The sequence below is a fragment of the Thalassophryne amazonica genome, chromosome 6, assembly GCF_902500255.1.
Source record: "Thalassophryne amazonica chromosome 6, fThaAma1.1, whole genome shotgun sequence".
Lineage (NCBI taxonomy): Eukaryota > Metazoa > Chordata > Actinopteri > Batrachoidiformes > Batrachoididae > Thalassophryne > Thalassophryne amazonica.
The window spans coordinates 111817728-111832584 of NC_047108.1; the positions used below are offsets into that span (position 1 = coordinate 111817728).

Sequence of the window (14857 nt, forward strand, 5' to 3'; positions counted from 1 at the left end):
CAGAATTGAGTGATTCCATATTTTTCCCTCTGCTTGGTCTAAAAAAGTAACCGTTACTGACTGCCACAATTTTTTTTCCTGATTTCTTATAGTGTTTCTTAAAGCCAGAAAGTTGCCATTTGAAATAACTTTAGTTTTTTTGTCATGTCTGTGATCTGCTTTTTTTTTTTTTTACAAAATTAAACAACTGAATGAACATCCTCCGAGGCCGGTGATTCCATAATTTTTGCCAGGGGTTGTACAATAACACTGTGAAATAACCACATGCAATAATATGTCCACAAATCATGTGCAATAACAACTCATTTACAAATCCCTGCACTAATGTCACCTTATCACATATAAATTCCACTTCACATATTGTAAATAAGATGCTCCTATTTTTTTCTCAATTCCAATCATGTTTATATATGCATATGTACGTATATATATATATATATATATATATATATATATATATATATATTCTATTTCTACCTCATTTTCTTATTTTATTGTATTGTTACAAGCATTATTATTACTGCTTATCCTTGCACACACTGTTTGATGCGCATTTTCCTCTATTTGCACCCATCTTGTGTGTTTTTTTAAGAGCTGACATAACATGTGAATTTCTCCACTGTGAGATCAATAAAATCTTATCTTATGAGCCTGTTGCTGCAGACGTTGATGTCTGTCTGAGTTCTTTCTGCTCTCTGGTTCTGTCTCTGTGAGCTGAGTGCAGCAACAGGACGTGCTTTGAAGTTAAGGAACTTTTTAAACACGGCCCAAAAAAGACACTCCTGCAGAGTCCGGCCGGTGTGTACAGTGTTACAGTCACTAAATGCAGTTCTTCATGTGTGCAAGGTTAGAAAAATGGAGAAAAAATGCTGGCATTTCCCGACTAAGTTTAATTCCCAAATATTTCATTCCTTTTGGAACCCATTTAAATCCAAATTAATAACAGTAATATTGGCATAGCCTCAGATTTCGTCCAGTTTATTTTGTAACCTGACACAGTAGAATAGGATTGAATTGTATTAATTAAATGGTAAATAGACTGCATTTATATAGCGCTTTTCCATCTGCATCAGACGCTCAAAGCACTTTACAATAATGCCTCACATTCACCCCGATGTCAGGGTGCCCCCGTACAAGGCGCTCACTACACACAGGGAGCAATAGGGGATTAAAGACCTTGCCCAAGGGCCCTTAGCAATTTTCCAGTCAGGCTGGGATTTGAACCGAGGCCCTTCTGGTCTCAAGCCCAATGCCTTAACCACTAGACCATCACCTCCCCCATGTGAGGTGTACAGTGACCTGAGTCTTTCAATAAGACCAATATGTCATCTGCATCGAGCAATAGTTTTTATTTCCCACCCCCCTCCACACCCCAAATATTTGAATTTCCTCTAATGCTGATAGCCAATGGCTCGAAGGAGATATTGAACAAAAGCGGTGACAGAGGGCATCCTTGCCGCGTGGCTCTTTTTAGATCAAAGAAGGGTGACATAATACCATTTCTTATTACTGAAGCTTTAGGACTGTTGTCCAGCATTTTGACGAACAAGGTTGAAAAACCAAAATTAGACAAGGTTGCAAACAAGAACTCCCACTGAACTCGGTCAAAAGCCTTCTCCGCATCAAGGGAGAGGGCTACAATTGGACCGTTTTTTTTTTTTTTTTCTCAATTTAGACTGATTAAATATAGCAGTCTTCTCATATTATCAGTTGATGATCTATTTTTCATAAATCCTACTTGATTTCGGTATATGTGGCAAGACTTTCTCCAAGCGAGTTGCTAAAATTTTTGTTTGAATCTTACAGTCCACATTAAGCAGACTGATAGGGCAGTAATTAACGGGTTGTAGTAGATCTCTATCTTTCTTTGCTATTACTGTTATTAAGGCCTCATCAAAGGTTGGGGGAAGAGACTGTAAGGCAAATCCTTCGTTATACGAGGGCTGTCAATAAAGTTACGGTCCTTTTTATTTTTTTCAAAAACTATATGGATTTCATTCATATGTTTTTACGTCAGACATGCTTGAACCCTCGTGCGCATGCGTGAGTTTTTCCACGCCTGTCGGTGACGTCATTCGCCTGTGAGCACTCCTTGTGGGAGGAGTCGTCCAGCCCCTCGTCGGAATTCCTTTGTCTGAGAAGTTGCTGAGAGACTGGCGCGTTGTTTGATCAAAATTTTTTCTAAACCTGTGAGACACATCGAAGTGGACACGGTTCGAAAAATTAAGCTGGTTTTCAGTGAAAATTTTAACGGCTGATGAGAGATTTTGAGGTGATTCTGTCGCTTTAAGGACTTTTCACGGTGCAAGACGTCGCTCAGCGCTCTCAGGCGGCGTCATCAGCCTGTTTCAAGCTTAAAACCTCCACATTTCAGGCTCTATTGATCCAGGACGTCGTGAGAGAACAGAGAAGTTTCAGAAGAAGTCGGTTTCAGCATTTTATCCGGATATTCCACTGTTAAAGGAGATTTTTTTAATGAAAGACGTGCGGACGGGTCCGCGCGTCGGGACGCAGCCGACGCGGTGCGGCGGCACAGGAAAAACACCTCTGTTGAAAGCCTTAAGGACAAGTTGGAACATATCCTGCCTGTTAAACAATTTCTCATATACTCACTCCACTGAAAGCCATCAAAAGCCGCCTGGATTTTACAAATGGTTATCAACACGGAGGTGTTTTCCTGTGCCGCCGCACCGCGTCGGCTGCGTCCCGACGCGCGGATCCGTCCGCACGTCTTTCATTAAAAAATCTCCTTTAACAGTGGAATATCCGGATAAAATGCTGAAACCGACTTCTTCTGAAACTTCTCTGTTCTCTCACGACGTCCTGGATCAATAGAGCCTGAAATGTGGAGGTTTTCAGCTTGAACAGGCTGATGACGCTGCCTGAGAGCGCAGCGCGACGTCTCGCACCGTGAAAAGTCCTTAAGCGACAGAATCACCTCAAAATCTCTCATCAGCTGTTAAAATTTTCACTGAAAACCAGCTTAATTTTTCGAACCGTATCCACTTCGATGTGTCTCACAGGTTTAGAAAAAATTTTGATCAAACAACGCGCCAGTCTCTCAGCAACTTCTCAGACAAAGGAATTCCGACGAGGGGCTGGACGACTCCTCCCACAAGGAGTGCTCACAGGCGAATGACGTCACCAACAGGCGTGGAAAAACTCACGCATGCGCACGAGGGTTCAAGCATGTCTGACGTAAAAACATATGAATGAAATCCATATAGTTTTTGAAAAAAATAAAAAGGACCGTTACTTTATTGACAGCCCTCGTATACCTCTTTCGACACTGGGACCAGGATGTCAATATATTCTTTATAATATTCAATGGGAAAACCATCAAACCCGGGCAACTTCCCATTCTTCATACGCAATATAGAGTTTTTTAGTTGGGGCCATGGATGGCCAATTAGATGGCCACTGGGGCCATCTAATTTCCATGCTTGATCTAATGGCAGTTTAGGCAAGTCCACTTTAGTAAAAAAATCTGTTAATTCTTAAGGATTGGAATGCACTTCTGGTGAATATAAATCCTTGTATTTTTCCAACACTGCATTTATTTCCTTATTATCAGTCACAGTTGCGTTACCTTTTTAATTGCTGGTATTAAATTACTAGAGTTGCATTGTTTTAACTGTTTGGCAAGCATTTTGCCAGTTGTTTCCCCTTCTTCGTAAAAGGATGTTATCAGTTTTATAATTTGACTTTTCCTGGTTTTGACATCTTACCTCCAAACAGGCAACATCTCTGGCTGACGAATGTGAGGAACACTTAGACCGGAATCACTGTAGCACCCAACACACACAAGCTCAAACAACAGCGCTCATCAGTCAAGACCAGAACTCTGGACCAAGCTCATCTGGTACCCAGCTTGAATCTGACCAAACGTCTTCAAAGGTCTTCATTTCAGGTGTTGAGAGATCCATTCTTCAGGACTTTCAAGACCAGTTTCTTCACTTCACCGCCGAGAAGTTCCAGGAGGTGAAGGACAAGGCCAGCGCTCTGCAGAGCTCTAAGGGGATGCGGGTCTGGAACACAGCGTGGCTGAGGTGTCAGGAGGTCAGGCAGCAGCTTCAGGAGAGGATGCAGGATCTGGACGAGGGTCGTGACCATAAACCACACGCTGGAAGCTGGTGTGAGCGTCACTACATCGATGTGGCGAGCACTGATATCCAGAGAGTGCCCCCTGGTGGCCCTACTGTGGTAGTACAGCCAACCCCTGGGTCTGGACAGCCACAGTGGGACAGCCCTGTGTCAGGAAGAAGGAAGACGGTCACGAGTTACAACAGCGATAAATCAACAACTATGGCCTGCTGTGACATCATCAAAGCTGCAGATCACAGGGGTGTTGCAGCGCGCCAGGGGTCAAAGGTCACGCCACAGTCACCTCACAGGTAATGAAACATCTTGCAGAAGTATGTGCAGGTGTTTCGGCTCAGTGTTGGTACTCGTGATGTCCTGACAGGTTGGTGAGGAGGTCAGAGAGCGACATGAGGAGGAGACTGCCGAGCAGACGGGCGCGGAGCCAGAGAGACGCCACCGCTGAGGCTCAGTCCCACACCGTCGGTTGCCAGTGGTTTCCATGGAGACGAGGTCTGGCAGTGAGGCTGGGGCACAAGGAGAGGTCACCCACTCCTCCAGAGCACCGGGTTCCACCAGCGGCGTCCTGCTCCCACCACGGGTCGCTATCCTGTAGGATCCTCCAGGAGGCGCAGATGTTCCAGCGCTCTCGCCACGGGAGCTTTTGCTCAGAGGAACCATGTGCCATTGAGCGGGGACCTGCAGGGGCTGAAGCGCCTTCATGTTTTAAACACAGCAGTCCTTCCGTGGGGAGATGTGACCCCACGTCCTGTCGTTCCGGTAATGCCCTGTAAGTGCATCACTCAAGAAATCTCAATGATTGGAATTTTTCTTTACATGTTAATTGTTTGTTTGAGAAAAATTCACTGACGTGTTTTTGTTTTACTGAAGAACTGAATTGTTTTCTGTCTCTAAGCTCTCGCTGACGGGTCACAGGTATTGTTTCTTCTGTTTGTCTTTAACATTTTTCACTTTGCATCTTTTTTAAAATAACTTTCACTTATTTTTTCAAGTAAGATGTTTTTCTCTAAGTTGTGCTTGAAGTTGCTGTCCTTCTGTCCATCTGTAAAACTCCGTCCTAAAACTCAAGAACTATACAACTTTCATTCTAAATGTTTATTCATTAATTGTGGGAGGTCAAAGGTCTGCGTGCTGAAAAATCCAGCCCAGTCTCACGCTTTCTGTTTTCATGCCCCATCACAAAAATGTGGCTTTTTGTGATGATGTTTTTTATTATTATTATTTTGCTATTTATAATGCTCTCCCTAACCCTAACTCGAACCATAACAGCCCTCGGTCACCCTGCATTTTTTGCCCTCATCACAAAAAACGTCCAATTTTCGTGACAATATCACAAACCCATAGATGAACTGACTTTTCGTAATGTCATCACAAACTACCGTGAAACTAAAATCCCTCCTTTCTGACATTTAGAAATGCCCTTTTTACTGAATTTTGGGTTTCAAATAGAATATGTACAGAGGCCCTGACATGATGACATTTCCGGCTAGATGGCGACAAAAGCTGCTCAAATGCACGGCAAGAAGCTCTAATGTTTATTCATTTGAGAATTTAAATTTGGGCGAAAATAAGATTTTAAAAAGTTAACATACAGTTGTGTTCCTGACCTTATGGACAACTTACTTGTTTTATTGTCATTTAAGTAGTTTTTATTACCATATTGTCCTCTGTTTTGCACATTTTCCAAAAATGTTCTATGTCAGTTTGTCTACTTTTAACCGTTTCATATTTTCTATTTCTGCGCCATTTTTTACCCCTAAATTTGCCATAAAGTTAAGGATTTCTATTGCGGGCCACAAGCAAACTTTTCCCTTTTTCAAAATTTTTTATTCTATTTTATTTATTTATTTATTTATTTTTTGTAAAAATTGACAGAGTAATTAAACATACACATATGGGTACAAACAAATGCAACAGAAAAAGGGTAACTTAGATGCTTAATATCCTTTCATGCAGATAAATTCTGGTTCTGTGTGATTAGTTTTGTCCAAGACTGAACCACATCATTCTTGACACACACACACACACACACACACACACACACACACACACACACACACACACACACACACACACACACACACACACACACACACACACACACACACACACACACACAAAAACCCTTCCACCAGGTGGAATCCATATAAATGGTTATAATCTTGACTTGGATCTTTCAATGTCAAATCAGGTCAAAGGTCATGTGACCAAGTAGAGAAGTTTGAATCTTCGACTGGACTGGGTTGCTTGATGCGAGGACGTTTCGCTTCAAATCGCAGAAGCTTCCTCAGAAGCTTCCTAAAATTCTTGCGAAACGAAGCGAATGAAGCAAAACGTCTTCGCGTCAAGCAACCCAGTCCAGTCGAAGATTCAAGCTTCTCTACTATGGAAACCACCTGGACAACTGAGAGCCTACACAGAAAGTCATGTGACCAATTAAAACCTTTATATATGGCTTCGTATTAGTGTTTAATAGTCACCACAGGTATGTGTACCTCGTATATCTTTAACTGTTTCCTCGATGGAGCCATTCTGAGTATTTCCGATAGCGCACATGTGCTTTGACGTTGGCATGTGCCCTTGTCCTTTAACCCATTTTTCTATCAAACTAAATCACATTGACCTTGACTGACCTCAGTCACTGTGGTGTAGTATTAAACCTTTTCTCTGCAGGGGAAAAGGTTCAATACCGCAAAACACAACACAAACGAACCGCGGACAGAGACGAGGACGACAAACTGTAACAAGTCTCATTGGTATTGTTGTGTGTTGGGGGGTTTGGCTGAACATTTTGGTGGTGTTTTCTTTTCTTTGCTCTCCAGGTGGTATACAAACTGGGTTTTTGTCTGTGGAGAAGGTGCTGTCCTTCACCCTCATCAGCATTATTGGCTGCACTTGTGGAGGATGTTCACGTGCAGGCCTGATGACTTGCAGCACCTGTGGATGATGCTCACGTGCAAACTTAAAGACTTTCAGCTGAAGCAGATAATGAGATGGCGTTCTGCATTTAAGCCATGAGTGATTTGAGCAGAATTGCCGGGAACTCGACCTTGTGACGTTCGTTTGTGAGATGCTGAGGACCACGCCTGGGTTTGACACATCGTGCCTGTGAAGGAGGACGGGTGAGGGACACATGCTGTCAGCACACGTCAGAGGTGATGATTGTCTGAATAAGTGTTAACAGTAATTTGGTATTTTGTTACGCAGTATATTTGAACATTGATGAGAATTGTGCAGCTCGCTTCTCACTGCCGTGGCGTACGGAATGATGATCCTCCACCTGTTGTGAGAGGCTGCTCATTTACATAAAGCTTAAATTCAGACCTGAATGTGTTGCTGATAGTGTGTGCCTTTGAAGGATATTTGTTGTAGCTGTTGACTTACCTCACCTTTTCCATCCTTCACAGAGTCAGTTTGTCGTGTCCACCTGGGGGGTGTTCGGCGGTGAGTCTGGGTCCAGAAGCGTCGGGCTTCGATCCATTTGGGCGCTGGAGAGCGCGCCGTCCTTCACCTCGCCAGACAACCGCACATTTATGTTGTACACAATTATTGCACATAACAGTAGTTCCTGGCAATTCCAAAATGGACCCAGCGGCAGAAGCACTGTTATGTGCAGACGCGAGTTGAGGAGCGCGACCAGCGTCTGACTGAACCCAGCGCTAAAATAACCAGAAAGCGGTTCCAAAAACAAAACAAATTTATTTCCCTTCTGTGCAATAACTGTGTACAACATAAATGTGCGGTTGTCTGGCGAGGTGCGCTCTCCAGCGCCCAAATGGATCGAAGCCCGACGCTTCTGGACCCAGACTCACCGCCGAACACCCCCCAGGTGGACACAACAAACTGACTCTGTGAAGGATGGAAAAGGTGAGGTAAGTTAACAGCTACAACAAATATCCTTCAAAGGCACACACTATCAGCAACACATTCAGGTCTGAATTTAAGCTTTATGTAAATGAGCAGCCTCTCACAACAGGTGGAGGATCATCATTCCGTACGCCACAGCAGTGAGAAGCGAGCTGCACAATTCTTATCAATGTTCAAATATACTGCGTAACAAAATACCAAATTACTATTAACACTTATTCAGACAATCATCACCTCTGATGTGTGCTGACAGCATGTGTCCCTCACCCATCCTCCTTCACAGGCACGATGTGTCAAACCCAGGTGCGGTCCTCAGCGTCTCACAAACGAACGTCACAAGGTCGAGTTCCCGGCAATTCTGCTCGAATCACTCATGGCTTAAATGCAGAACGCCATCTCATTATCTGCTTCAGCTGAAAGTCTTTTAAGTTTGCACGTGAGCATCATCCACAGGTGCTGCAAGTCATCAGGCCTGCACGTGAACATCCTCCACAAGTGCAGCCAATAATGCTGATGAGGGTGAAGGACTCTTCTGCCAGCACCTTCTCCACAGACAAAAACCCAGTTTGCATACCACCTGGAGAGCAAAAAAAAGAAAACAACACCAAAATGTTCAGCCAAACCCCCCAACTCACAACAGGTATGTCTTCAATGGGAACGGAGGTACCACATCTCACATTTACCTAGTTTTCTAAGAACATGAGCAAGGTTAAAATACGTATACCTCTGATCTGTGACTGACGGGACAGAACATTCTCAGTTATCAGAAGACGCGCTGTAAATTAAACAAGGCCACACGGTTATAGGATTCACTCACTACAGAACACACAAAAACATCATTCTACCAGGTTTGGTCCAAATTAGATCAAAACTCTTTTGTTCCCCCACAGAACGACTGAGACAACAGCCCTGAACGTACTACAGCCAACAAAAAGGGCACTCGCGAGTGCAAACCTCAGTACAGACCCGATCAAACCTTAAAACAACTTCACATGTTCAATTTCATCAGTCTGTCTGACCCTGTGACAGACCGGCATCATATCCAGGTGAACCCCGCCTCACGCGCTGTGACTATTCCGATAGGCTCCAACACCCATGACCCTTAATAGGAGTAAGCGAATGTAGAGAATCTAATTGAAAGCTACACCAGACTTTAAAGTGTACAACCCCAATTCCAATGAACTTGGGACGTTGTGTAAAATGTAAATAAAAACAGAATACAATGATTTGCAAATCCTCTTCAACCTATATTCAATTGAATACACCACAAAGACAAAATATTTAATGTTCAAACTGATAAACTTTATTGTTTTTGTGCAAATATTTGCTCATTTTGAAATGGATGCCTGCAACACGTTTCAAAAAAGCTGGTATGTTTACCACTGTGTTACATCATCTTTCCTTCTAACAACACTCAATAAGTATTTGAGAACTGAGGACACTCATGATTGCGTATTAAAGGAGCATCCCCAAAAGTCTCAGCCGTTCACAAGCAAAGATGGGGTGAGGATCACCAATATGTGAACAACTGCATGAAAAAATAGTCCAACAGTTTAAGAACAATGTTTATCAACGTTCAATTGCAAGGAATTTAGGGATTCCATCATCTACAGTCCATAATATAATCAGAAAATTTAGAGAATCTGGAGAACTTTCTACACGTTAGTGGCAAGGCCAAAAACCAACATTGAATGTCCGTGACCTTCGATCCCTCAGGCAGCACTGCTTTAAAAACAGATAATTTGTAAAGAATCTTACCGTGTGGGCTCAGGAACACTTCAGAAAACCATTATCAGTTAACACAGTTCATCGCTACATCTACAAGTGCAAGTTAAAACTCTTCCATGCAAAGCGAAAGCCATACATCAACAACATCCAGAAATGCTGCCCACCTTCTCTGGGCCTGAGTTCATTTGAAATTGAACCTTATCCCACTTTATGTTGAGTACAGTGCAGCTTGCCAGCTCATCTCAGGCTAAGAGAGATGTAACAACAACGTTACCTACTGTCAAATCGTTCATGAGCTGTATCTCCACATCTTTATCTTCAAGAGGAAAGCAAGACAGGTTTTGACCCTATGACCTCCTGGCTGTATCAGTTATACAGAAAAAAGTGTTTGGTTCCACTCTGGAACCCACATGACCCACGACACCCAGAACATGCATGCAGAACACACGACCCTCCTGATGCTCTTTAACATTTGTGATCCCAGGAGGCTGCAGCGAGTTCTGGAGGAGTTGGTCTCCACAGAGAGGGAGTACGTGCGTTCCTTGATCTACATCCTAACCCACTACCTCCCCCTGTTGGACAGAACAGACATCCCTCAGGACCTCCGAGGCAAACGAGGCATCATCTTTGGCAACCTGAAGAAACTCTATGACTTCCACAGTCACTCCTTCCTGCCCGAGCTGGAGGCCTGCCAGACGGAGCCTGCCGAGGTGGCCCGATGCTTCCTCAGACATGTGGGTAGCAAACAGAAATTAATGCAGTTAATGACCTATTAGTTAATATTTTAAGAGTGTATAGACGAGAAAATGTTAATTCTATATTTGTCTCACTGTTGTTGAAAATAATTTAAATGATAATAAAATAATGTAAAGATTTCATGGAGACAACCCAAAACAGACCCATAGAGACTCTGTCTGGATCCAACGTGCTGAAATGTTCAAAATAAAAAGATCCAACCTGAAAGAATCTCAGTGGACATAAGACCTGGTCCTCAGCACAGAGGATCCTGTGTGTTATCGAACAGTCATGTGTCACATGACCACGTGACTTTATATTTGACACGAAACCCAACCCTGTTGACTTTCGTGTCAAATATAAAGTTTGTCAGGACTCATGGTGGGCTGAAACTGTAAGCATTAGGAGACCAATGCAGACTCACAAACATGGTTGGTTTAGATGAATTAAAGGCTTTATCTTGAAACCAGGCATTGGGTTCGGTACACAGGTATCAGACATGGTACAGGCTGGGACGTGGTACATAAACCAGGCAGGGTTTGTTCACACGGTGTCAAGGTATAAAGCAGGCAAAATAAAGGCAGAGTCAAAATACAGGCAGAGTTCAGGATACAGCAAGGTGGAGGTCAGAGCACAAAAGCCAGGTCAAAACACACAAGAGCAAACTGGACAAGAACGAGAGGCTAGAAGGTGAACAAAGTCAACAATCGGGCATTGAGCTGTGGAACTGTGAGGGTTTTAATAAGGAGCAAACTAATCAGGTTGATGTGAAGCAGGTTTGTGGAAGGTTCTGGAAAGAGGTGTGGTTTACTGAACAAAGAAGAGAGAAGAAAGGCAAGAGAGTGCGGGAGAAGTAAGTGACAGAAAAACTAACTGAGAAACACGACATGCTCAAATAATTAATGTGAGCAAAACAAAAGGGGCAAACCTAAGAGCTAACATGACAAGTCAAAAAGGGGAAAACAAGAAAACTAATGGTTAAAACTAAAACTAGAATGGAACTGTTATTGACTGGTACAGAAAAGTGAATACAATAAAAATGGCAAAACAAACTATTGATTAAACAGAGAATAAGTGATGAACAGAAAACAAAACCGGTGACTACGGAATAATTCAATAAATAAAACAAGATAACAGATAAACAGAAAATGCAATGAATAACAAATGGATCATAATCAGACAAGCAACACTGCAGATAAATAATAACAAAAACCTGTGACCAAGCATTATACAATAAATGTGATAAACAGAAACAAACTAAGACTAAAGTAACTTAAAGGACCCAGAGTGAAGGAATACAATAACCAGCTACAAAATACAGATGATAACCAAAGAATGAACCAATGACGAAAGTGCAAAACAAAGAAAAGCAATAAACAGAACCAAACTGAGATTTACATGAGAAAGTATAAACATATGAAAACTAAAACCAGAAAACCATAGAAGACATAAGGTCAAAAATCCGGACCTAAACCCTGAGCCGGGGCCAAGCATGACAAAGTTCTGCTGATTGTAAGTGCTTGCACTGTATAGGCCCAATATATCTGAGTGAGCTCCTGCAGCCGTACACTCCATCTAGAGCTCTGAGGTCAGCTGATCAGCTCCTCCTGGCTGTTCCTAAAGTCAGGCTTAAAGGACACTACCAGGGCCCTTACCAGGACCCTAAAGACTGGAACCTTTATTCAAAGACACCAGTATCACCAAACTCCTCTTCTCAGTGAGCTCATGACTCCAAGAACCAGAAACATGAATGTCACTGCCGAGACAGAGAGGAAGGTAAGTGGATGTGATCAACCAGAACAAACCCAAAGAGAGACAGAAAACCAATGTGATGCCACAAGACTAACAAGACAACCCCCATAGTGAGATTGTTGAACTTGTATTTTCTAAAACCTTCTGCTATTCTAAGTTGCTCAAGTTGACTTGGGTCTATGTTGAGACACGTGGTGTCAAAATCCAACCCCTCATCTGTGTTGTGGCACCTGGGTAATGGATCAGGTAGGGGATTGTCTGTTGGGGTGAAATACAGTAGCTGCTACAGCAACCATGAAGGCTCAACCAAATCCTTGAACACAAGACAGCTAATGGAGGCCTGGCTGGGCGAATTGGAGACTCGGCTCTGCACCGTGGAAAATTCTACAGCTAGCCAGGCCCCTGTAGTCGGTGCGGACCAAGGTAGCTTAGCCGCCGTTAGTTTCCCTCTGGCAGATCCCGAGCAGCCCGGAAAGCAGGCCGACTGGGTGACTGTGAGGAGGAAGCGTAGTTCTAAACAGAAGCCCCGTGTACACCGCCAACCCGTTCACATTTCTAACCGTTTTTCCCCACTCGACGACACACCCGCCGAGGATCAAACTCTGGTTATTGGCGACTCTGTTTTGAGAAATGTGAAGTTAGCGACACCAGCAACCATAGTCAAATGTCTTCCGGGGGCCAGAGCAGGCGACACTGAAGGAAATTTGAAACTGCTGGCTAAGGCTAAGCGTAAATTTGGTAAGATTGTAATTCACGTCGGCAGTAATGACACCCGGTTACGCCAATCGGATGTCACTAAAATTAACATTGATTGCAAAAACAATGTTGGACTCTGTAGTTTTCTCTGGGCCCCTCTGGAGTGACATGTTTAGCCGCATGTTCTCCTTGAATTGCTGGCTGTCTGAGTGGTGTCCAAAAAATGAGGTGGGCTTCATAGATAACTGGCAAAGCTTCTGGGGAAAACCTGGTCTTGTTAGGAGAGACGGCATCCATCCCACTTTGGATGGAGCAGCTCTCATTTCATTTTTCTCTCAAAAATTCTTGAAAGGGTAGTTGTAAAACAGCTAACTGATCATCTGCAGAGGAATGGTCTATTTGAAGAGTTTCAGTCAGGTTTTAGAATTCATCATAGTACAGAAACAGCATTAGTGAAGGTTACAAATGATCTTCTTATGGCCTCGGACAGTGGACTCATCTCTGTGCTTGTTCTGTTAGACCTCAGTGCTGCTTTTGATACTGTTGACCATAAAATTTTATTACAGAGATTAGAGCATGCCATAGGTATTAAAGGCACTGCGCTGCGGTGGTTTGAATCATATTTGTCTAATAGATTACAATTTGTTCATGTAAATGGGGAATCTTCTTCACAGACTAAAGTTAATTATGGAGTTCCACAAGGTTCTGTGCTAGGACCAATTTTATTCACTTTATATATGCTTCCCTTAGGCAGTATTATTAGACGGTATTGCTTAAATTTTCATTGTTACGCAGATGATACTCAGCTTTATCTATCCATGAAGCCAGAGGACACACACCAATTAGCTAAACTGCAGGATTCTTACAGACATAAAGACATGGATGACCTCTAATTTCCTGCTTTTAAACTCAGATAAAACTGAAGTTATTGTACTTGGCCCCACAAATCTTAGAAACATGGTGTCTAACCAGATCCTTACTCTGGATGGCATTACCCTGACCTCTAGTAATACTGTGAGAAATGTTGGAGTCATTTTTGATCAGGATATGTCATTCAAAGCGCATATTAAACAAATATGTAGGACTGCTTTTTTGCATTTACGCAATATCTCTAAAATTAGAAAGGTCTTGTCTCAGAGTGATGCTGAAAAACTAATTCATGCATTTATTTCCTCTAGGCTGGACTATTGTAATTCATTATTATCAGGTTGTCCTAAAAGTTCCCTAAAAAGCCTTCAGTTGGTTCAAAATGCTGCAGCTAGAGTACTGACGGGGACTGGAAGGAGAGAGCATATCTCACCCATATTGGCCTCTCTTCATTGGCTTCCTGTTAATTCTAGAATAGAATTTAAAATTATTCTTCTTACTTATAAGGTTTTGAATAATCAGGTCCCATCTTATCTTAGGGACCTCGTAGTACCATATCACCCCAATAGAGCGCTTCGCTCTCAGACTGCAGGCTTACTTGTAGTTCCTAGGGTTTGTAAGAGTAGAATGGGAGGCAGAGCCTTCAGCGTTCAGGCTCCTCTCCTGTGGAACCAGCTCCCAATTCAGATCAGGGAGACAGACACCCTCTCTACTTTTAAGATTAGGCTTAAAACTTTCCTTTTTGCTAAAGCTTATAGTTAGGGCTGGATCAGGTGACCCTGAACCATCCCTTAGTTATGCTGCTATAGACGTAGACTGCTGGGGGGTTCCCATGATGCACTGTTTCTTTCTCTTTTTGCTCTGTATGCACCACTCTGCATTTAATCATTAGTGATCGATCTCTGCTCCCCTCCACAGCATGTCTTTTTCCTGGTTCTCTCCCTCAGCCCCAACCAGTCCCAGCAGAAGACTGCCCCTCCCTGAGCCTGGTTCTGCTGGAGGTTTCTTCCTGTTAAAAGGGAGTTTTTCCTTCCCACTGTAGCCAAGTGCTTGCTCACAGGGGGTCGTTTTGACCGTTGGGGTTTTACATAATTATTGTATGGCCTTGCCT

At 43.0% G+C, this 14857-nt stretch overlaps 1 protein-coding gene across 1 annotated transcript in view; it reads left to right on the forward strand.

Annotated features, from left to right (window-relative positions):
• The window catches only part of LOC117511523, an 85134-nt gene that overhangs the window by 47115 nt on the left and 23162 nt on the right, over positions 1-14857 (forward strand). The window contains exons 18-20 of the mRNA XM_034171533.1: positions 3739-4394; positions 4466-4870; positions 10181-10430. Of these exons, the coding sequence (XP_034027424.1) occupies positions 3739-4394; positions 4466-4870; positions 10181-10430 (1311 nt within the window). The remainder of the gene's footprint in view (positions 1-3738; positions 4395-4465; positions 4871-10180; positions 10431-14857) is intronic.